Source organism: Prosopis cineraria, unplaced genomic scaffold (assembly GCF_029017545.1).
Source record: "Prosopis cineraria cultivar Desert tree isolate PC_DT_omini unplaced genomic scaffold, ASM2901754v1 PC940, whole genome shotgun sequence".
In the NCBI taxonomy this organism is placed as follows: Eukaryota; Viridiplantae; Streptophyta; class Magnoliopsida; order Fabales; family Fabaceae; genus Prosopis; species Prosopis cineraria.
The window spans coordinates 11,313-34,153 of record NW_026556265.1 but is presented as its reverse complement, the minus strand read 5'-3'; the positions used below and the strand labels follow the sequence as shown (position 1 = coordinate 34,153).

The 22,841-nt window shown below is 37.8% G+C and overlaps 2 protein-coding genes and 1 pseudogene across 11 annotated transcripts; 2 read left to right on the top strand and 1 right to left on the bottom strand.

Annotated features, from left to right (window-relative positions):
- The first annotated feature begins 226 nt into the window (after positions 1 to 226).
- LOC129298860 (amino acid permease 1-like) lies at positions 227 to 4,397 on the top strand (annotated as a pseudogene).
- A 4,072-nt stretch (positions 4,398 to 8,469) lies between these two features.
- On the top strand, positions 8,470 to 11,816 carry LOC129298858 (receptor-like protein kinase 5). The gene is made up of 2 exons (XM_054937299.1): positions 8,470 to 11,254; positions 11,345 to 11,816. Exons 1-2 carry the CDS (start codon positions 8,575 to 8,577, stop codon positions 11,773 to 11,775), a joined length of 3,111 nt encoding a protein of 1,036 aa, XP_054793274.1. The 5' UTR covers positions 8,470 to 8,574; the 3' UTR covers positions 11,776 to 11,816.
- Positions 11,817 to 11,943: 127 nt separating this feature from the next.
- LOC129298859 (nuclear poly(A) polymerase 4-like) lies at positions 11,944 to 22,474 on the bottom strand. Of its 10 annotated transcripts, none has more exons than XM_054937303.1 (14): positions 21,924 to 22,474; positions 21,768 to 21,845; positions 21,363 to 21,470; positions 19,752 to 19,814; positions 19,499 to 19,660; positions 18,800 to 18,913; positions 18,636 to 18,698; positions 18,225 to 18,554; positions 17,979 to 18,143; positions 17,394 to 17,842; positions 17,147 to 17,315; positions 16,869 to 17,057; positions 16,672 to 16,767; positions 11,944 to 12,896 (listed from the first exon to the last, which is right to left on the bottom strand). In XM_054937303.1, the coding sequence occupies exons 1-14, from the start codon at positions 22,059 to 22,061 to the stop codon at positions 12,867 to 12,869; spliced, it is 2,154 nt and encodes a 717-aa protein (XP_054793278.1). In that variant the 5' UTR covers positions 22,062 to 22,474; the 3' UTR covers positions 11,944 to 12,866. The 10 variants fall into 10 exon arrangements, 9 of the variants coding, with proteins under 9 accessions (XP_054793278.1, XP_054793276.1, XP_054793277.1 ...); XM_054937301.1 differs by having other exon boundaries at positions 11,944 to 12,745; positions 12,820 to 12,896; positions 17,147 to 17,842; positions 21,924 to 22,473; XM_054937302.1 differs by having other exon boundaries at positions 11,944 to 12,745; positions 12,851 to 12,896; positions 17,147 to 17,842; positions 21,924 to 22,473.
- Between the last annotated feature and the right edge of the window lie 367 nt (positions 22,475 to 22,841).

The following is a 22,841-nucleotide window of genomic DNA, read 5'->3' as shown; positions in this document are numbered from 1 at the left end:
ACTAAAAAAATGTGCATGCAGAAAGTCTACATTCACGGAGGGTGCCGCCGTGCCGGGTCCACGACCACGCGCAATATGGTCGGAGTCTAGTCTCTTTCAGCTTGATCCAAACGCGAAAAAATTCCGTGGCCCAATTACTATAGTCCATAAGGAAAAGAAAAAAAATTAGGTCATTTAATTTCTGAAAGGCAACAGTCCATAAAGCAATGAATGTGCATTGTGGTCACCTTATCACGACTTCAACAAGTATAGTGTGGGCGTGGGTGTGAGTGTATATATACGTCAGTAAAGGTCAGTCGCGTCTCGCCTCTCGCGTCGCCCGTTTGTGTGCAGCCACATCGCGTTTCTCACTTCCCAGAGTTGCGACTTGCGAGAAGGTATCGAAATGGAAATTGAACCGGACGGGAAAATCGCTTCGCAAGTCGATGACGATGGCAAGCCCAGAAGAACTGGTTCGTCTCTCTTTCTCTGGTTTTTTTATGTTCAGCAATTAGTCTCCAGTGATCTCATGTCTTTCCTTTTTTTACTAGGCATGACCTGCACATTCTATGTTCTTTTATGCGATTGGGTTGAATCTTTTTTCATTTGAAAGATAGAGTAGAGATTATTATAAGTTGGAAAGTTAGTATCGGGTCGCAATTGCTTGGTGTCTGTTGTCTTCCATTATTCTCGTATCCCTCTGCGTTGTTAATTTTTTTGCTTTCACTACAAATTAAATCCATAGGGTTCGAGTCTCGCCTAGGGGAAATTATTTTGAGAAAATTACATGTAAATCTTGTAGAGTGCACTTATCTATAAATAAAGTTCATAAAATTTAAAAACTACAGCCAAATGAAACTAAATTTAATTTAAAATTATGGTGTAAAAATAATAATATCCTTATTGAAAATATATATTACATCAATTATATAATTTACAAATATTTTATTAATAATTTATAACTATCACTTTAATTTTATATAATTATAATTTTAATTTTTTACATCAAATATTCAAACTTTTAATTATTAGATATGTAAAGTTATAATTATAAAAAGTTAAATTGATAATTATAAATTAATAATAAAATAACTGTAAATAATTAATGTTAAACTTTATTAATAATGCATAATTGATTTAATTATTAGATGTGTAAAATTATAGTTATAAAAAATTAAAGTAATAATTATAAATTATCGATAAAATAATTGTAAATAATTAATATTAAATTTTTTAATAATACATTATCAGTTTAGCACTTTAGTTAAGATATGTTAAGTTAGTGTTGTAAAAATAAAAATGATAGTTATAAATAATTAATAAAGTAGTTATGAATTATGTAATTGATGTAATGCATTTTTAATAGAGGCATTGATGTGCGTGACTTCAACTTCAAATTATACTTAGGTTTTAAATAATTTGATTGTGGTTTTTAAATTTCACGAGACTTATTTATAAATGAATATGCTCCATGGAAACAATGTGTAAATTTCCCAATTATTTTGATATGAAATTACATGTAATATTAGTTATTTAGGTGTTCGGCTATTTGGGGGAAAAAAAATCTAAATTTCAATATTTAAAATTATAGGAGTATGTCGTTTCCTAAAACAATTAATGTCACCGTAAACTTTGCTTTGTAACCCAAACATTATATTTGTTTTATTTTTAATATAAAATAACTTTATTTGAATTTGAAAAAATTATATGTTATAAAATACTATTGTTTTATTTTTTTACTTTTTATAAACATATGCATTTATTTCAGCTGTTCAGGGAAAATATTTTAATCAATAAATTTAAATTTAAACTAATATGACTAACTTTATTTTAATTTAAATTTAAACACTTTAAATTTTAAAAGTATAATTTTAACAAAATTCAATAGATTTTTCTATATATTTACTTATAAATTCTTTTTGAATCTATACCTATATTTTGGTCAAAAAAAAATCTATACCTATATCGATAAAAACAATTCAACCAACAATATCTAAAATTCAACCCAACATTAATCATGTTCATGCGTATAATGGATTATTTAAAGCAAAGAACAAGGGCAAAGTGTGTACGTTTCGTGGGTCATCATGCCATGCCCGTTCAGTGATTTTGTTTTCACAGGGTAGAAATAATTTAGTGCGAACAAAAAATATCCGGATAAGAAAAAAAAAAACTTCCTAAAACAAATTGAAGCTTCAGATTAATCTGTTTCACCCTCCCCTCCCCCTGCTTTAAATGTAATTCTTTTACAGGAAATTAGTACTGTTGTTGAGTCTTTGTTTCGTTTTATCAAGCAAAAATCTGTTCCCCACTGATGACAGCAAGCAGAACTTCCAAAAACAATTACTATATGCTCAATCATTTCAGTCAGCTCTAGTTGAGTTCGTAATTCACAAAGAAGATCAAAAAGGTGAACAGGGATGAGTGGAAGATGAATAAATAACATATGAATGGCATGCAGGGAATGTGTTGACGGCGACGACGCACATAATAACGGTGGTGGTCGGAGCAGGAGTGCTGGCACTGCCGTGGGCGATGGCCCAACTAGGATGGATCGGAGGAATAGGCGTTATGGTCACCTTTTCCTGCATCTCCATTTTCACTTACGGTCTCATTGCTGATTGCTACAGATATCCCCACCCTGTCTCCGGCACCAGAAACTACACTTACATGCAGGCCGTCAAGTCTTACTTGGGCGGCCGCATGCACCTGGCCTGCGGTTTCGTCCAGTATTCCAAGCTCGCCGGAATTACTGTTGGCTACACCATCACCACCTCCACCAGCTTAGTGTTGGTCACAATATCCATCCTCACTTCTGCTCATGTTTACATCACTGCAGTTCAGTGAAGTCTCTTCTCTTCTCTTCTTCTATGGTCTTGCAGGGCTATCAAGAAAGCTGGGTGCTTCCACCAGAAAGGCCATCAAGCTTATTGCAAATTTTCCAACAATCCTTTCATGGCTGCTTTTGGCATCCTCCAGATAATCTTGTCTCAAATTCCTAATTTCCACGAGCTTACCTGGCTCTCAACCATTGCCTGTATCACCTCTTTTGGTTATGCTTTAATTGGGAGTGCCCTTTCTCTCGCTGTCCTCGTCCAAGGTAATTTTTATCATTAATTATAATACATTCATCTGCACTAGTATTGGCACATTAATGGAATGTCATTTGGATGTGAGCAGGACAGGGAAGGCCAACCAGTGTAACAGGAGTAGAAGTAGGACCTGAACTGTCTGAAGAAGATAAAATGTGGAGAATTTTCAGTGCAATGGGGAACATAGCTCTTGCTTGCTCTTATGCTACTGTTGTTTTTGATATTATGGTAAGGCAAGCGTTTATTACTGTCATCATAATAATCTGAAGAGAACACAGCATTGGGATTATGATCAGTCATGACTTCTGTGAAATGGATTATCTCTGTGCTTTGTTTAGGACACGTTGAAGTCATCGCCAGCGGATGCAAACAGATGAAAAAGGCTAACGTGTTAGGGATCACAGCAATGACAGCACTCTTCCTTGCATGCGGTGGCCTTGGCTATGCTGCTTTTGGGGACCAAACACCGGGCAACATGCTCACCGGCTTTGGATTTTACGATCCCTTCTGGCTGGTCGACATAGGAAATATATGCATTGTCATCCACATTCTGGGCGCATATCAGGTTAGATCTTTTTATTTTCCAAATTTTAAGGATTAAGACATATCTACATTGTTATAATGTCTGTCTGATGTGAGAAATCAATATTCAATGACAGTTAATGGCTCAAGCATTCTTTTTCATAGTTGAATTGGGTGCGAAGATCATGTGGCCCGAGTCAGATTTCGTGCAGAAAGAATACCCATGCAGAATAGGCAGAGTGACATTCAATTTTAACATGTTTAGGCTAGTTTGGAGGACAGTATTTGTGATGATAGCCACAACTCTGGCCATGGCAATGCCCTTCTTCAATGAGTTTCTTGCCCTGCTCGGAGCTATTGGGTTCTGGCCTCTCATTGTGTTTTTCCCTGTGCAAATGCACATTGCCCAGAGACAGATCAAAACCCTATCACTCAAGTGGTGTGCGCTACAGCTGCTGAGCTTTGTTTGCTTCCTTGTTTCACTGGCCGCAGCAGTTGGTGCCATTCATGGAATCAGCCACAATCTCTCCAAATACAAGCCCTTCATGTACAAACAATAGTCCACTTATGTCATGTGACATTAGATTAATTAAGCCTGGCTTCAGGAGAACTAGTGTAATCACAGACCCAAATGCTATGTATCTACTTCCCTTGATCTATGAGCTATTAAGAAGCATGAAGTTGTAGCTCTGTTGCAGTTTAAGATTCTGCTTCGTTTTGCAGGGGAGAACTCGAGTCTCTTACTTTTGCATGCATATTTCAGTGTTAAGAAGATATCTCGAACTTTAATCGATTGAGTCCTGATCACAATTGTATCATTCACCTTTTGCCTGGTTTGACTAATTATGGTGGTGCCTTCATTCTGGTGCTGGTGCAGCTGGTTAGAAAATACACGTTACGCAAAATGGTTCAATTCTTTGTGAAATACATAAATAAAGCAGTGACTTCACCAACAAAAAAAATAATAATAAGAAAAGTGACCTGACTGCCTTAAGAAATGAAGAATTGAACTTTAATCCAACATTGCCAAAACTTTGTGAAAAAAACTCAAAAAGCATCTCTGATTGGCCTTTTATTTCAAAATTAATGTTAATGAAGGGCCAATGCCTTTTTTTGTCAGTTAATCTAATTTAGGAACAAAAATACATCTCAACCTAAAATTTATTTAGCATGATAAGTGGTGTTTTCAATTAAATTTAAGCTTCAGTTAGTATTTTTAACAGCTAACATTGAAATATTTAATGTCATGGATAAATATATTATATTTTAATTACTCTAGGAATGAAATTATTATAATAAATAATTTAGAATATTGGGTGTTCCTTGAAAAATAATTTTAAGATAAAATTGTTTTAGTCTTCCTTTTTTTTGTTTTTTTGTTTTTTTTGTGCCATGACATATTCAACCAATGGCTGCCCTGTCTATTTCTCACGCACAAGTGCATAGCATGGACCGCTTCCGAAAGTTGGTGACGAAGTTGGCAAAGGAAAAGGTGAACATTTTCAAAGTTGTTCCATTTTTACAATGACATAGCCTCCGAATGTCGGCCCAATCTGGGTCTTATGAGCTGTCTTCCTGTCTACAACTTCAGATATAACACCAACAAAAATAAATAGATCATGTTAGTAAGGATTTCGTTATAACTCACAAAATTTTGAAATTAAATCTCATTGTTAATGTAATGATTAATAGATAATTTGTAACTATAGACTACAAGTATTATTTGAACTTAAAAGTATGCATAATTTTTAGTAACTATCGGTATCCAACTTGTCCAACCTTTTTATTATGAGAAAGACTTGGCATTTGTAACACTCAGCGACAAATCTCGATGGCCTTTATTGTATGGAGTGCACTGCTATCGAATCATAATATCAAGGTCAATGTTAGAAGGAAATTGCATCACGGCAATCAGTTTTGGTTTTTCAACCCTGGAAATTGGAAATTGGGCAACAGACAAGAAAAAGTGACGCTTTTGCTGTTTTGCATATGACAATGAGAAGACTTCACGGGCTGATGCGTTGAAAGCAATTAATACCCGTATCGTTGAATGGATGCTTTTTTGGAGTGCTTTACCAATCTCATTCCACAGTCAGCAACAATATCCTCACCTCACTATATAAAATTGATAACGTGAACCTTCGTAACACCAGCTTGCCATTATCGTCTTCACCAACTTCCACAAGTCCGTGAAAATTGAGTCCCGAGATTTTCTTTTTCACTTTTTCTGAGAGGTGGGTTTGGACAAAAACAAAATAGGCAGCAGCCTCGTGATTGGTGGCTTTTTTTTTTTTGGGCGGTTGTAGCTAATCTAGTCTAATCCAAATCGTTTCCGGCCAAAAAAAAAAAACTGATTCAAATCACAGTCCCCCGTGGTTTTTCTTTTTAAGGGAAAACATGAATGAATTCCCGACCTTGTTAAATTGGACTGAGATGCACATTAAAAAAGGATTGAAACTCTTCATCATTATCATTATTTAGTTAAACAGTGGCATCGTCATGAAACAGCAACCTAATTCATTTTATAATTTAGACAATCATTCATATCTGGTAGTAGAACGTGCGATAATCTTTCTTAAGTAAATACCGACATTTATCTATATATATATCTATTTTTTTTTTAAATAGCCACTGCTGTACACATGATGTCAATGTTTGCTCTGGTTTTGGGCTGTGCGTTTTTCCCCACCTTTAAAGCACTGGTTCGACGGTGAAGGAGAGATGGACCAGCGCATCAAAGAGATAGCGTAAAAATAGTACAATATTTATTTAATTATTTCAAAAAATTATCCTATGCGTTTAAAACTCAAATTTTAATTGATGTTTTTACATATATAACCTATATTATAAAATTAAATCAAGCAAACAGTCTAACATTTATTATATTGTGATTGATTTATTATATTTGTCAATAATATATCAACAACAACAATAACAACAACAACAAGCCTTTATCCCATTAGGTGGGGTCGGCTACATGGATTGCAAGACGCCATTGTGTTCTATCGTTTATCAAGCTTTTAGGAATATTATTAATTAAGAGATCGCGTTCAACAATTTCCAAGAATGTTCTCTTAGGCCTTCCTCTACCTCTCTTAATCGGACTCAAAGTTATATGTTCCACTTTTCTCACTGGTGCCTCCCTTGGTCTTCGTTGTACATGCCCAAACCATCTCAACCGATTTTCTATCATTTTTTCCTCAATAGGTGCCACCCTCACTTTTTCGCGTATGTGCTCATTTCGAATTTTATCTTTACGTGTATGTCCGCACATCCATCGTAACATTCTGTCTATTGTCCATGTTCATGATAGATTCAACAAAGTTTTACATTGGCTGTTGATGGCCTAACACAACCCTCCTCCTTTACCCGGGCTTGGGACCGGCTATAAACATAGGCGGAGTTTTTGTCAATAATATATCATTATACATAAATGATAAAATCCTTATAAATTTTTAATTTTAAACACTTTATATATATATGAAAAACTTTTTGTGAACTGATTATATTTTTAAATTTTTAAAAATTTGTTCTACATTTTTTAAGCACAAGATTTTTTTTTAAGCCAGTGGGACAATTTATCCATTTTAATTAAACTAGTAATCAATCATATGCGCTGGACATGATTATAAAACGGAGCAGGAAAATCATTTTATTATATAACCATAATAAATAAAAGAATACAAAAACATTCAATGAGGACTACAAGGGAGATAAATAATTATTCTACACAGGGCCGGAACATCGCATAATATAGCCCCTTGGGCCTTGGCCAACTCGCCTGTTGTTTATTTCCCAACGCTAGTCTCGAACTTTTTACTTTCCAGTGAAAAGAAATTATTAAAATAACAACAGATTAAATTTTCTGAGGGAAAATGATGATGATACGAGTCTACTTCCACCGATCGTGTAGTTTTACTTTAACCACCCTGTACCGTCGCTGTTGCAGGGGATACAATTCAACAATGCCCTGATGGGCCCACGCAAAATACATGTTAACAATTATTAGTCTGCCATGTTTCAACGCTCCGTGTTTGAACAGACCTCTTAAGCACGAGGGTAAGACTAGATTACCTCCGCTGATCATCCTTTTCTGTGGACCCGTGACGCAGTCTCAGTGGCATAATTGCAATTAATCCCCATTATGGCTCTGTGCTTCGGATTCAGCTCTTTCCACTGACCTTCCCCACCATCACCTTAAAATCAAATCTGAACTGTCGTCCAAATTAATTTTTTATTTTTTATTTACCAAAATAAAACTCAAAAGTTTTAATAAATTTATTTTATTATCAAGTTGAATTTTTTAAATTAATTTAATATTTAAATTAAAAATTTTTGTAAATTGATTATGAAAATTTAATTAATACTCACTCGCTTAAAGAAGAGAGGTTTTTTTAAGGAGTTGATGTTAAAAAATATAAGACATTTTTAATCTTTTAAGGTGTAATCATTACATTTTTTTTAAAGTGCTCCTATCGATAATGACTTTATATTTATTATAGAATATTTAATAAAAATAAATATAAAAATATATGATTAATTGAAAAGTAAGTAATTACTTTATTGGAGGTGAGATTCGATTAAAAATACTTTACATTTTTAAACAAAGGAAGTAAATTTTTTAACAATTTTTACAAGTTTTTATTTTGGGAAGAAGCTGAGTCTAAATTATTTAAAGTATATTTGAATAATTAATTTATAAAAATTATAAAAAATTAATATCAAATTAAACTATTTAAATTAAATCTCAACAGTCTAATAAAATAAATATAAAATAAAAATTTAATCTGGATTCAATTTTATTTTAATGCAGTAGACGGAAAGTGGTGGGAAAGGTTGGTTGAGAGAAGCGTGTACAGTGTTTCTTTAACCTGCCCATCGATTATAAATTCCTAGTTCTCAGTAGTACCCACTGCGCAACGCAACGCAACGCAACTTCACTGATCTTCACCATGTTTAAATTTTGACCGTTGGCTTCGCCATGTCTTCCCGGCAAATTCCCAAACCAGACCAACAAATTGGAGAGTCTCAAATGTCCAGAATTCACCTGCTTGTTCTTACGTTTCGAGTGCATTTCTTCGTCTTCCTCAGCTTCTCAGTGACCACCAGTGCGGCTTCTCGGGCCGCAGGCTCCGAACAGAACATCCTACTCGACGTTAAACATCAACTAGGCGATCCGCCGTCGCTTCGATCGTGGACCTCATCATCGTCACCGTGCGATTGGCAAGAGATACGTTGCACCGATGGCGTCGTCACCCAGGTCCTTCTGTCAGGAAAAGGTGTCTCCCGGAAGCTACCACCAACGATCTGCGACCTCAAGAATCTGACGATTCTCGACCTCTCAAACAACAACATCCCCGGAGAATTCCCAAGATTTTTGTACAATTGCTCCAGCCTCCAATTCCTCGGCCTGTCTCTAAATTACTTCGCTGGTCCAATCCCCGACGACATTGACAGACTAAAAACTCTGACATTCCTAGACCTCAGTGGCAACTATTTCTTTGGCGACATCCCCGCAGCGATCGGGAAATTATCGGAGTTACAAACGTTGTACCTCCACAACAATGAGTTCAATGGAACTTTTCCCAAGGAAATTGGGAGCTTATCTAATCTCGAAATCCTCCGTCTGGCCTATAATGACAAGTTTGTGCCCATGGCCATTCCATCAGAGTTTGGGAACTTGAGGAATTTGAGGTTCATCTGGATGACAGCTTGCAATTTAATCGGAGAAATCCCTGAAAGTTTTGCCAACCTAACGAATCTCGTGCAGCTGGATTTGTCAGCGAACAATTTGACAGGTAGCATTCCCAGCAGAATGTTCTCTCTCAAGAATTTACAATTTCTGTATCTTTACTACAACAGATTGTCTGGTGAAATTCCTAGTTCGATCCAGGCCTTGAATTTGATGGACATTGATTTGGCAATGAACAATTTCACGGGTCCGATTCCTGAAGATTTTGGAAAGTTGGAGAACCTGACGGTACTTAATCTGTATTTCAATCAATTATCTGGTCAGATTCCGAGAAGTTTAGGCCTAATCAAAACGCTGAAGCACTTCAAGGTTTTTCGCAATAAGTTAAATGGAACTCTTCCTCCAGAATTAGGCCTATATTCGAAGCTTGAAGGGTTTGAAGTTGCAGACAATCAACTGAGTGGTGCATTGCCTCAATACTTGTGTGCCAATAATGCTTTGCAAGGCGTGATTGCTTTTTCTAACAATCTTGGTGGAAAATTGCCCGAATCGCTTGGAAATTGCACTACTCTGCGCACAGTTCGGCTTTCCAGGAACAATTTTACTGGTGAGATTCCTGCAAGTCTTTGGACTTCCAATAATTTATCAACCTTGATGTTGAGTGAGAACTCATTTACTGGTCAATTTCCAAGTAAACTTCCATGGAATATGTCGAGGCTAGAGATTAGAAATAACTACTTTTCAGGAGAGATACCGGCTGGAATTGTTTCCGCAGTAAATCTAGTAGTATTTGATGCGAGAAACAATATGCTTTCCGGTGAAATTCCAAAGGAGTTGACGGCTCTTTCCCGACTTAATTCTCTCAGGCTTGACAATAATCAACTTTCCGGCAAGCTTCCATCCGAGATACTCTCCTGGCAATCCCTGAATACTTTAACACTCTCAAGCAACAAACTCTCCGGGCAAATTCCGAGAACTGTTGGCGATCTCCCTAATCTCGTTTATTTGGACTTATCTAAAAATGATATATCTGGTGAAATCCCATCTCAGCTTGGCAACATGAGGCTCATATTTCTCAACTTGTCTTCCAACAACCTTTCCGGCAGCATCCCAGATGCTTTCAATAACCTCGCATATAACACCAGTTTCTCGAACAACCCTAACCTATGTGCTTATAATCCAACTGTTGAGCTTCCAAGATGCTTGACCAAAACTCCTCGGTATCCAAACAAATCGTCCTTCAAGTTGCTTGCCTTGATTCTTGTTCTCACCATCATTGTGTTGCTAACCACTACCTCACTGGCCATCTACAAATTCAAAGACATATCGGGAAAGAATTCCGAGCCCAAACTTTCAACGTGGAAGATTACTTCGTTCCAGAAGCTAGATTTCTCAGAATGGAATCTCTTCTCAAACTTGACAGATGATAACCTCATTGGAAGTGGGGGCTTTGGAAAGGTTTACCGGGTTCCTTCTAATCATCCGGGTGAATATGTTGCCGTAAAAAAGATTTGGAATAGCAAAAAGTTGGACGACAATCTAGAGAAAGATTTCATGTCTGAGGTTGAAATCCTAGGCACGATTCGGCATTCCAATATTGTGAAGCTTCTATGCTGCATTTCAAGTGAAAACTCAAAACTCCTTGTGTATGAGTACAAGGAAAATGGGAGCCTGGATAGATGGCTTCATGGAAAGAAAAAAGCATCGACTCCTTTACCCAACAATCATCTGATCTTGAAGTGGCCAACGAGGTTGAACATTGCCATAGGGGCCGCCCAGGGGCTGTGTTACATGCACCACGATTGCTCACCACCAATCATCCATAGAGATGTGAAGTGTAGCAATATATTGCTGGACTTCGAATTCCGGGTGAGTATTGCAGACTTTGGGCTAGCCAGGATGTTGGCGAAATCTGGGGAGCCACATAGCTTGTCTGCCATAGCGGGGTCTTTCGGCTACATTCCCCCAGGTAAGTGATTATGATAGAAGACAAGGAATAATTTTTATGGCATTATATTTATAAAAACCCATCTTTACATGAACTAACTTGCTTTTGCAGAATACGCCTATTCAACCAAGATCAACGAGAAAGTTGATGTGTACAGTTTCGGGGTCGTACTACTAGAGCTCGTAACCGGAAAAGAACCATATGGCGTAGAGGAGCATACAAGCCTAGTAGATTGGGCATGGCAGTATCACAGTGAAGGGAAGTGCCTTGCTGATGCCTTGGATGAAGAAATCAAAGAAGCGTGTCATGCGGAAGAGATGATAAAGGTCTTTAAATTAGGCCTTGCTTGCACAAGCATATCACCCTCAGCTAGACCTTCCATGAGAGAGATTTTGCAGGTTCTTGAGCGGTGCCGTCCACCAGGTCAAGACGGCAAGAAGATCGGAACAGAGGTTGATATTGCTCCCCTTCTTGGCGATTCCATGTACATTTCAAATTACAAGGATTGTAGCACAGCCTTCGGTGAAAGTGATGGAAGCTAAAATAATGCTTTTTATTAATAATAATACTTTTTTTAATACTATCTTTCATATTACATTCTTTCTTTATATTTTATTGAATGAAAAATATTTCTAAAAATTTATATTTTTATTTTGAAAATAATAAAATTATAGAGCATCGTTATTCAGTAATGTTTGACATATATAATCTGTGTCTTAAATTATTTTATAATTTAATATAGAACTACAAGTCAACCGGATCACAGCACTATCATGAATTCATGAGGCTTCGGATACAGAGACGGCGTTTACGTCGTGGCCCAGAAAAAACGCGGTGCTTCCCTGATTTTCTTGTCTCGCTTTCCACCCACCCTCTACTGAATCTCCAACCCGCAAGAAAACCTGAGCTCTTTAAACCACCAAATCACACGGAAACCGTGCTCCGTCGCCAAAGACGATAATTTACTACAGTTTTTCACCGACATTGAAAGAAGAGACAATAGGCAATAATGATCCCGGTCAGAGTCTAAACTTCGAAGGGTAGGCATGGTAATGAAAGACCCACTCACTCATCAGCCGCCATGCTTTTCCCTTCTAAATCGTCCAGCCCAATCAACTATTGATTACATTTACGTCATGCATCCGCCACATCATAAGTTCAACTTATCTTACAAGTTAAATAACGTAAATATTTAGGTCGCATGAGACAACAATCAAAGCTCTTCAGATGAGACCTAGATTCACAGAAAACAGGATTGAATGAAACCCACAATTTCGAGCAATCTCCATTACGCTTCATCTATGTACAAACGACAGTTGCAGATCTGTTCCCAAAAAGCCAGACTAATTTCAGCATTTTCAACTGCATTTGCTCCTCAACGCTTTAAATACAACCTCGCCCTCACTCCATCTCAGGACGTCAAACCCCCAATACAGCATAAGGTGGAAGGAACGGGACCAGAGATTTCAGTAAATCACCTCCCAACGCTCATGCTGTGTTCCATTCTGACTCCTACAAAAAGCGACCACCCAACATGAAAGAATAAAGATATAACTTGGTCACATTGCAAGAGTTTACACGCATGCCTTGTCACTAAGCTTCTGTGAAGATTCCGACCTAGCCCATCTTGTGTTCATACAACACTTCCAAGTCTGGCATCAGGCTATAGAAAATATGAAACATAGGAAGAATTTAGGATACCATCAAAGCATTAATCAAATTAATCTAAAACTGATAAAAAGTGAAACACAAAGGAGGGTGTTGTCTTTGATCCTCTACACAAAAGTGGGGTTTTTTAGCACAATTACTGGAAAGCTAGCACGTATAGTGGTGCAGGACCTGCGACCACATATTCATCAGTCAGAAAATTGTTTACAAAATTCAATGGCCATGAAAAATTTATAACCTAAGAAACTAGTAACAATATGAAAACTATGATGCAAAAACATTTATAACCTAAGAAACGAGTAACAATATGAAGACTATGATGCAAAAGCATGTAGTCATAGTAAAAATAGGCAACACGACAGGAACACAGTATGAATAGACCATCATGAGTGTTTAAAAAACCTGATATAATCAAAGAAGTTAAAAAGAGGATAATATCATATTCTCATCTTATATCTTTGAAATCAATAACTCCGCCTATGTTTATAGCCGGTCCCAAGCCCAGGTAAAGGAGGAGGGTTGTGTTAGACCATCAACAGCCAATGTAAAAATTTGTTGAATCTATCATGAACATGGACAATAGACGTTATAATGTTAATGCTAGGTCGTTGCCCGTAAGTAACGCGCTGCATGGCTCGAGTACAGTGATAAGTGAGTTAGAGCCGCTGCATCGGCGCCCGGATGTAGTGTTAAATGAGCAAGGGCTACCGCGTCACTCTGGACGCACGCGGCTAAAGAAGTTAGTCCATAAGAGCAAAATTAGATTTGGTACTTGGAATGTTGGGACATTAAATTGTAAATCTGTAGAGGTTGTAGGGGTTATGATTCAAAGGAAAATCAATATCCTTTGCTTGCAAGAAACAAAATGGCGTGGAGAAGGAGCTAAAGATATTCAAGGTTTCAAACTTTGGTATACAGGAAAAGTAAGTGCACGCAATGGAGTAGGCATCATTATAGATAAGGAGTGGAAGAAGAACGTTATAGAAGTTAGCAGAATTGGAGACAGAATTATTTCTTTAAAAATGATAATTGGACGTGAGACTGTTAATATTGTTAGCGCTTATGCGCCGCAAGTCAGGACAGAAGCCAGTCTTAAGGAATTATTTTGGGAGGATCTGGAGGGGTTGATTCGACACATACCACAGAGTGAAAAGATTTTTATTGGAGGAGACTTTAATGGGCATGTCGGGAGGGAAGCTGGTCAGTATGCGAGGGTGCATGGTGGTTTTGGTTTTGGAGAGCTAAACAATGAAGGGCAAACTCTTCTTGATTTCTCATTGGCGTATGATTTTAAGATTGCCAACACTTGTTTCAAGAAGAGAGATGAGCATCTCATCACTTACAAAAGTGGAGCCTCAAGGTCGCAGATTGATTTTCTTTTGGTTAGGAACACAGATAGAAAACTTTGTAAAAATTGTAAGGTGATCCCTGGAGATGCTGTAACGACACAACATAGGGTCCTAGTCCTTGATGTGTGTATTATGAGTAAAATCCAAAAACGTCGACAAGTAGTAACACCAAAGATTAGGTGGTGGCAATTAAAAGGTGAGAAGCAAGATATTTTCAAGCGAAATCTTTTGGATAAAGGAATTTGGGATTCTCAGGGAAGTGCTAACATCATATGGGAGGATATGGCTAAAAAGATACGGGAGGTTGCAAAAGTAGTTTTGGGAGAATCGAAAGGTTCTGGTCCGAGAGATAAGGAGTCTTGGTGGTGGAATAATAGTGTACAGGACAAAATCAAGTATAAGAAGAACTGTTTTAAAGCCATACATTTGTGTAACAATGAGGAAAATTGGGAGAGGTACCGTATGGCTAAGAAGGAAACTAAGAAAGCTGTGGGTGAAGCTCGTTCCAAAGCTTTTGAAGAATTTTATAAGAACCTTGAGACGAAGGAAGGAGAGCAAAATATTTATAAGATTGCCAAGAGTAGGGAAAGAAAATCAAGAGATCTAGAACAGGTAAGGTGTATTAAGGATGAAGAGGGAAGAATTTTAGTTACAGATGATGAAATTAAAAATAGATGGGAGACTTATTTTTCTAAACTTTTCAATGATGGAGAGGATTCATCTAGTAACTTGAAGGATTTAGTAACTGGTGAAGGAGAACAAAATTTGTCATTCTATCGAAAAATACGTGATAAGGAGGTAAAGGAAGCTCTTAAGAAAATGGCAAATGGTAGAGCTAACGGACCTGATTGTATATCTATCGAAGTGTGGAAATGTTTAGGTGAAGAAGGGGTGAGATGGTTAACTAAGTTATTTAATGTGATTTTACGGTCCAAGAAAATGCCTGATGAGTGGAGGAGAAGTACATTAATTCCTATTTATAAAAATAAAGGAGATATTCAGAATTGTACTAACTATAGAGGGATTAAACTCATGAGCCACACAATGAAATTGTGGGAGAAAGTAATTGAGCACAGGTTGAGATTGGAGACAAGTATTTCTGAGAATCAATTTGGTTTTATGCCAGGTAGATCAACTACAGAGGCAATTTATCTACTAAGGGGATTAATGGAAAAGTATCGTTGTAAAGATAAAGATCTACACATGGTTTTTATTGATTTGGAAAAAGCTTATGACCGTATACCAAGAGAAGTGCTTTGGAAAGCGTTGGAAAAAAAGGGAGTACGGATTGCTTATATTAAAGCCATACAAGATATGTATGAGGGGGTAAAAACTAGTATAAGAACGCCTAATGGTCAAACAAAGGATTTTCCTATAAAGATTGGACTACATCAGGGATCATCTCTGAGTCCTTATTTGTTCAACTTGATTTTAAATGTTTTGACGGAACATATTCAAGAGGAAATCCCGAAATGTATGCTCTTCGCGGATGATATAGTTCTTATAGCAGAGACAAGAGAAGAGGTTAATTGCAAACTTGAGTTATGGAGGAGGACATTAGAGTCGAAAGGTTTTCGTCTGAGTAGAAGTAAGACGGAATATTTATATTGTAAATTTGGTAAAGGACTATTCGAAAATAATTTGGAAGTGAAATTGGGAGATCAAATTATACCTCAAGTGGAAAAGTTTAGATATTTGGGAGCCATTATTCAAAATGATGGCGAAATCAGTGGAGATATTTCACATATAATTCAAGCTGGGTGGTTTAATTGGAGAAAAGCTAAAGGAGTTATTTGTGACCGTAAGGTGCCTAATAAACTTAAAGGAAAGTTTTATCGTACTGCTATCAGACCGGCAATGTTATATAGTAGTGAATGCTGGGCTCTAACGGGACAGCAAGAGCATAAAGTTGGAGTAGCAGAGATGAGAATGTTACGATGGATGTACGGACATACACGTAAAGATAAAATTCGAAATGAGCACATACGTGAAAAAGTGAGGGTGGCACCTATTGAGGAAAAAATGGTAGAAAATCGGTTGAGATGGTTTGGGCATGTACAAAGAAGACCAAGGGAGGCACCAGTGAGAAGAGTGGAACATATAACTTTGAGTCCGATTAAGAGAGGTAGAGGAAGGCCTAAGAGAACACTCTTGGAAGTTGTTGAACGTGATCTCTTAATTAATAATATTTCTAAAAGCTTAATAAATGATAGAGCACAATGGCGTCTTGCAATCCATGTAGCCGACCCCACCTAGTGGGATAAAGGCTTGTTGTTGTTGTTGTATATCTTTGAAATCAATAAATCAATCAAATGCAAAATTCAACCAACAGTTATTAAAGAGAAAAGTGTCAAAATTACCATTTAGCTATCATCCTCACTAACTGAGAAAAACATAAAGAGATTAAAGAAGTTTCAAAACCTTCAATTCTTCAGCCTTGCTATTTTGAAATACTCTATTCCCATCAAAACATCCACTCTTCAAAACAGAATTAGGATCTGCCACACAGACATCACCCTGCAAAGATCCGTGGCCCTCACTATTGCCCAGACTCAAGTTTTTGTCACTGCAGTTCACAACCGTTCCTAATCCATAATTCCTCAAATGAAAAATCTCACCTCACAGTTGAAGTTCCGGTTGCTGGCACTTGGTGCGTAGTCCGCATGTTCAGCTCTTGCCAAATTACAAGCTTTGACTACTTGTTGGTCTGTACTAACAACACTCCGTTCAGAACTCAGCAAGCATTTTATAGATGCAGTTTCATCACTTTCCAAGCAATCCCGAACTTTGTTCCCATCAACTCCATTCTGAAATGGATCACCAACTTCTAAATAAGGAACTTCACATGAACCAAACTACTTCCTGATGTTTTCCTTCACTGGTTCAGCAGGCTTACCTCATTTTGAACTCCCAGACCTCTTGATTTCTGCTCATCAAGTGTGCAAGCATCTGTTTCACTAATCTGTATTTCAGGTCCTACAGTGCCTATTCCACCTCCCAGGAGCCCAACAGATGTTTTAATTCTACAATTGCTATCAGCATCCTTGCTTGTTGAATCTTCTAACCTATCAATACATTCAATACTCATATGAGAGGTACCACCTGATCTACTAATACTACCTTCAGGAGAAAAAGAATCTAGCCTTTGTGGGCTCATAGATGATCGCTTTTCTGGTTGGCTTGTCTTCAAATTCACCATTTCAGGATCACTTTTCCTTTTGTTGCCTCTTTCAGTAGATCCAGAGTAGCACTTCGTAGTATTTTCATTCATGTTTTCAGAAGGATGGATCAGATGCCTTGGCATTCTAGTCCGTTTATAACCATCTGGAAAAACAAATGGAGGGAGCTGCTTTCGACGAACATGAGAAACATAAATTTCCATCCCTGGTTTCCAATATACATACATGTTTATCTCTTGTCTAAATTCATCTACTGTTTTACGTATGTCAAACTGCTGGCCTTCTTGACCTCTAACTCCTGCTTTCCTTTGCAAACCCATGAAAAATGCAGAATGTGGGCAAGGCTTGGAAGTGTCTGAGTACTCGTGGGGGTATGGATGACACTGCAACATCCCATTTGTGTCCCGCTCTATCTGTTCAGTAATAATTGGAAAGCATTATAATTAGTAAACGTACAGAGATTAGCTATTGCCAATGAATTAAATCCCAGATATGTATGGATCACATCCAGTGGAGGAAACATAATACCAGACTATCACAGCATTTTACCTTTAGGGTAAGTTGTCTCCACCTAGATTCTACCCAGCCCTTCCATGCCAGTAAATCATCAGCATCTGCTGCTATTATGTCCACTTGCAGATAGTTTTTATATGCCTCAAAAAAGAGATATGGCTCAAAAAGAGAACTCCAGTGGGCTTTGCTGAGCTCAATTTCCTACAGATAGACAAGAAAGCAATAGAAAACAAATTAAGGAGTGCAGAAAAGGAAAACTAGATACTAGTAAACTCCTCTTACCTCACAGATCCTGTTGCCATAGTGAAACTGTTCTACCATAACACGCAGAGTACTTGCTGAGACATTGTAGCTAGAATTCATGCATGGATATGCGGGAGTGATTATTGGCATAAGATGAAATCTATCCCGCGGGTTTCTACGAGGATCCCATACAGGGAAACCCAGTTCATTCTCTTCTATAGAACACAACATTACAGGGTTTGGCCACCGCCACTGTGTATAAACCCTGAAGAATCGAGAAACTAACATACTAGGATTTGCATGAGGATAAAGCTGGCAAACACGAGCAACTAAAAGAGCCCAATTTACACCACCAAGGAATCCAGTAACCTAGACAAAGTGAAATGAAGAATGAAGACAACAAAAAATCAAATGCCCCCCTGATGATAAAAAGCTTTAGAGGTATCTTACATTTGAGTAAACACCACGCCTTTTTGCCCAAAACTTTAAACATCTCAGAGTAGTTCGGAAGTGCTAAAATTGTCAAGGATTACAGAAGTATCAATTCAAAAAAGTTGAAGGACCATTACATCTAATATAATAATCAACCAAAATTGAAGAGTATGTATATTAACCTCGACATTTGGAACGAGTTTAAGAATTTGATCTGCCACTCGGCAGCCATTAAGACTTCGAACAGTTGGTTCATCAACATCATATAGCACAGACCCATTTGAGATATCCAGGTCCTGAAGAACGGTGTTTTCAGAATCATATTATCAGATCAAAGTTATGGTATATTCCGAGTGGGAAAAAAATTAAGAGCAAGGGGGAAGAAAGTTCAAAAGGATGAGAATGCATTTTGCTTCAAAATAAAAATGCAAAAGAAGACTAGAATTGCATAAAGAATAACAACAAACTACAATGCCATACAATTTAACATCAGCAATTAACTGGTAGTTTTTGCAAACTTGAGTTTGGCACAATCCACCCCTCTCCTCCCGCTCTCTTCCTCATTAACCCCTTCCTATACTTGCATAGCACATCCCACCCCACAAGAAGGTATTTAAGCATGCCAAAAATACAGGAATTCAGACCATAATGCAATGGTATGAGCATATACACATAGCACAGTCTATAAAGTACAGGCACGGACGGATCAGTTTTTCAAAAACAACAGGGAATTCACAATTTCCTAAATTGACTCGCTAAATCTTAGGAGGCCCTCAAATCTTGAAAAAACAAGAGGTTTGCTAATTCACATAAAATTACAGATTATGAAAATAAGCACCCAGAATGCATAAAAACCAATTAGAAAGAGCACTCAAACTTACTTCTGGGACAACCAAAAGGGATACACTCGCATAAAGTAAATCTATTGATATTCCAAGAAACTTGAACTTCATTACTGGAACATGAGCATCAGAAACTGGTTGAAGTTCAGTAACTTCCTCCATTTCAGCGAGGATGTTATGCAGTATGACAAAGAAGTCTTCCTGCAAAAGTGATACACATTTGACTTACTGTAGAACAAAATGCAATATTTTATACATAATTTAGCAGAATCGACCAGCTACATTGTGTCACCTCTCGATTCACATATGAAGGACCAATACACAGAGTATCTATGTCAGCCCCAGGTCCATGCACCTGTAAATTAGTAGTTTATTACTTAAGATTAAAAAAAAATAATAGAACAACCACTATGATACAGGAAGCCTGTTACAAACATGAAACAACAATATTTTAACTCATTTACAGTCTACTATCTATCTTCCATAAAACCAACTACAGAATAGATGCTAAAAGGATGACTTTGATGGCCCCATTGTCATTCAAGTATGGTAGAAGGTGTGGCCAGAAGAGAGGGGGAAAGAGGAAGAATGGGCGGCTAAAGACATTGAGAGTATATGCTAGAGGAATCAAAGTGAGTGGTAGTGGGAGTGGGAAGGATAGGGAGATCCAAAATAGTAACAGACCGGCAGGGTAAATAGGAGGGAAAATGAAAGTGGCAGCTATATTGGATATACTGGGGGAATGTGTTGCCAGAGAGGGGGTTCAAGAGTTCAGTAGAAAGGTTATTGGAGAGTGCTAGTCTCTCAAAAGCCAGTCTTGGACTATTGTGCCTGATTATCTTCAGTTGGTCTATTATACCTGAACTTGACTATTGTTGAACGAAAGGGCATTGTTCAGTATCTTTTTCCCTTCTCTGTTTATCATTTCGCCTTTAATTATGCACGGGTAACAGTGAATTCTACTAGACTTCAATCAAAAACAGGACGACTTTAGGGGAACAAACTATTCACTATTAAGCAAAATACCATATGCACGCAAAATGAAAGAAAAACATTTGTTACAATGAGAGTGATAATAAGATTCAATAGAAGTCTTTACTCATCGGTCCTTTGATGAAGCTGAAAAGAGTATAAGCATGACTTAAGCTACAAGAAAACAATGGATAAACCAGATTGGCGATTAAGAGAGTAAATGTCTCTTCATATTTTCAGGAAGAGCAAGCGTGCCTAACCATTGAGACTCCAAAAGGTGAATATGATTTACAATCTCTTCAGCCTCTCAAATAAATTCAACAAAGAACAAGAACAAGGAAATTCCCAGTGCCATTATAAATTTAAGCCTAAAACTCAAGTTCAAGTCATATCTCCCTTCCTCTCATCCTATGATAAGTTAAAATAGGAACCCATCAATAACATAAAACTCCAGCTCTCGCTGAGGAATTAACATGTACTGATTATACTGAAGAGCCGAAAGCACAATTAAGATGCCCATCAGAATTGCTCAAAAAGTCAGACCGGGAAAGTTGTCGAGTGTTAATCAGAACTGGATCAAGCATTACCAATTATTCCAATTTTCAACTGACCGCGAGTGCCCATGTCTTGTGCCTCACACATATTATGTCGTGTTCCATTTCAATCATCTCAATATTCTGATTTAAATTCCTTGGACTGTAACCAACACTCTTCAATTTCTTCCGGGAAAAAAAAAACTTCTATGGAATTTTTTGCTTTCATCGTCTTGAGTACTATGATAAATCAAATCAAAACACATCGAATTCCAAATAAATTGAGGTCCACTAAACTACAGATTATCTAAATGACTCCTCCAGCAGAAAATAATGCACCTAGCATACTGTATTGTGACCATTACAATTTGTTAGCAGGGGGGGGGGGGGGGACTCACCCCTAGACGATAAGAACCAAATGTGAATATGACGGCATTTGCATCCTCTACCATCTGATCTGTGTACCCTCGTTGGCGAGTCAACTGCTTCACCCAACATTTTACAATCTACATTGCAGGTCAGCTTTGTTAACGTGAAATTTAAACTTGATTACAGCCAGACACCTCAATATACAACAAAAGCAAGCATCTACTTTTACAATTGGCATGGCCCGGACTGTCTTCGATATACAACAGCATAATATAAAATTCAACTAAACCCAAGGAAAATAATGCATTGAGTAGCTTCTGCCGTTAAATGGAAAACACGGCTATAATCCCGATGAAAAGCGTGGGAATATTGGGCAGAATAATAGTCAACAAAAGCAAGCGCGTAGAAGATGGGGAAGGGCTACATCTAATCACCTGATCAAGGCGACCAAGTACCTCTTCTCTCTTTGCAGCTTCTTCTTTGCTCTCGTAAAGCCCGGAATCAACCAAAAACTAGTATAACAGTAATCCTGAAATTATAATTTGATTTTTTAAAAAAAAATCAATTGACACTCATGGAATAAAAAATACCCTCTCCAGTTCCATGTTCCGATGGAAATCAGCCTCGTTAGGACCGGCCAGAGAGATGGGTTTTGTGATCCCATACTTTTTGGCTTGCTGAGGAGAAAGCGGCGTCGAAGAACCATTCGGACTCTCGGAACCCATCATTTCAGTACCCAAAGAAAAACCTAGATCGGAACAAATGTATTACCCGGTTTGACTTGCATATTCAAAACACTACAGCGTGAGGATGCATAGTTGCGAATCATGAGCACTTATGCGTTAAGGTCCTGGGTTAGGAGATCGTGGATGATGAAATTAAGAGATGTGGGCATCGATCCGCTGAACGTTGAGAGGTGGAGTGTGAATCCAGGTGGTGAAGCGCGGGATGGCGCCGAGAAGGGAGAAAAGGGAGAAAAGAAGGGAGAGATGTGTATTGAAAAGGGCAATGTTAGGAAAGAGAGACGAATCGGCGAGACTCGCACAGAGATGGATGTGGAGCCCGGACGAGGAGGAGAGAGAGACCCCAAAGCACAGCGGGCGGAGCTGCTGGATTTCGGGATTTCTATGTTTTAACCGTGCGTTTGGGTTGGATGTCGCAGTAATAATAACATTAATAATGATAATAATAGTAGTAGTAATAAATTTTATTTAATTTCCATACTTTTGGCAAAAAGTAATAAGGGGCCGGTGTGCGCTTCAAAATTAAATAAATAAATAAAAAGGTGATATCAAGTAGTACGACTTTCAGCGGTTGCTAGTAGCTAGCAGATGTCATTTCCCTGCAGTCTAACGACGGTGTACTCCTGCGCACAGACATGAGAACTCACCGGTGTTGTTGTGGGTGGGGGCAACACAGCTGCGAGACGCACAAGCACGAAGTCAAGTCGGGCGTGTAAACTCATGGCTCATCCCATAGACATCTTGCCCAGCAAGAAATCTGAAATC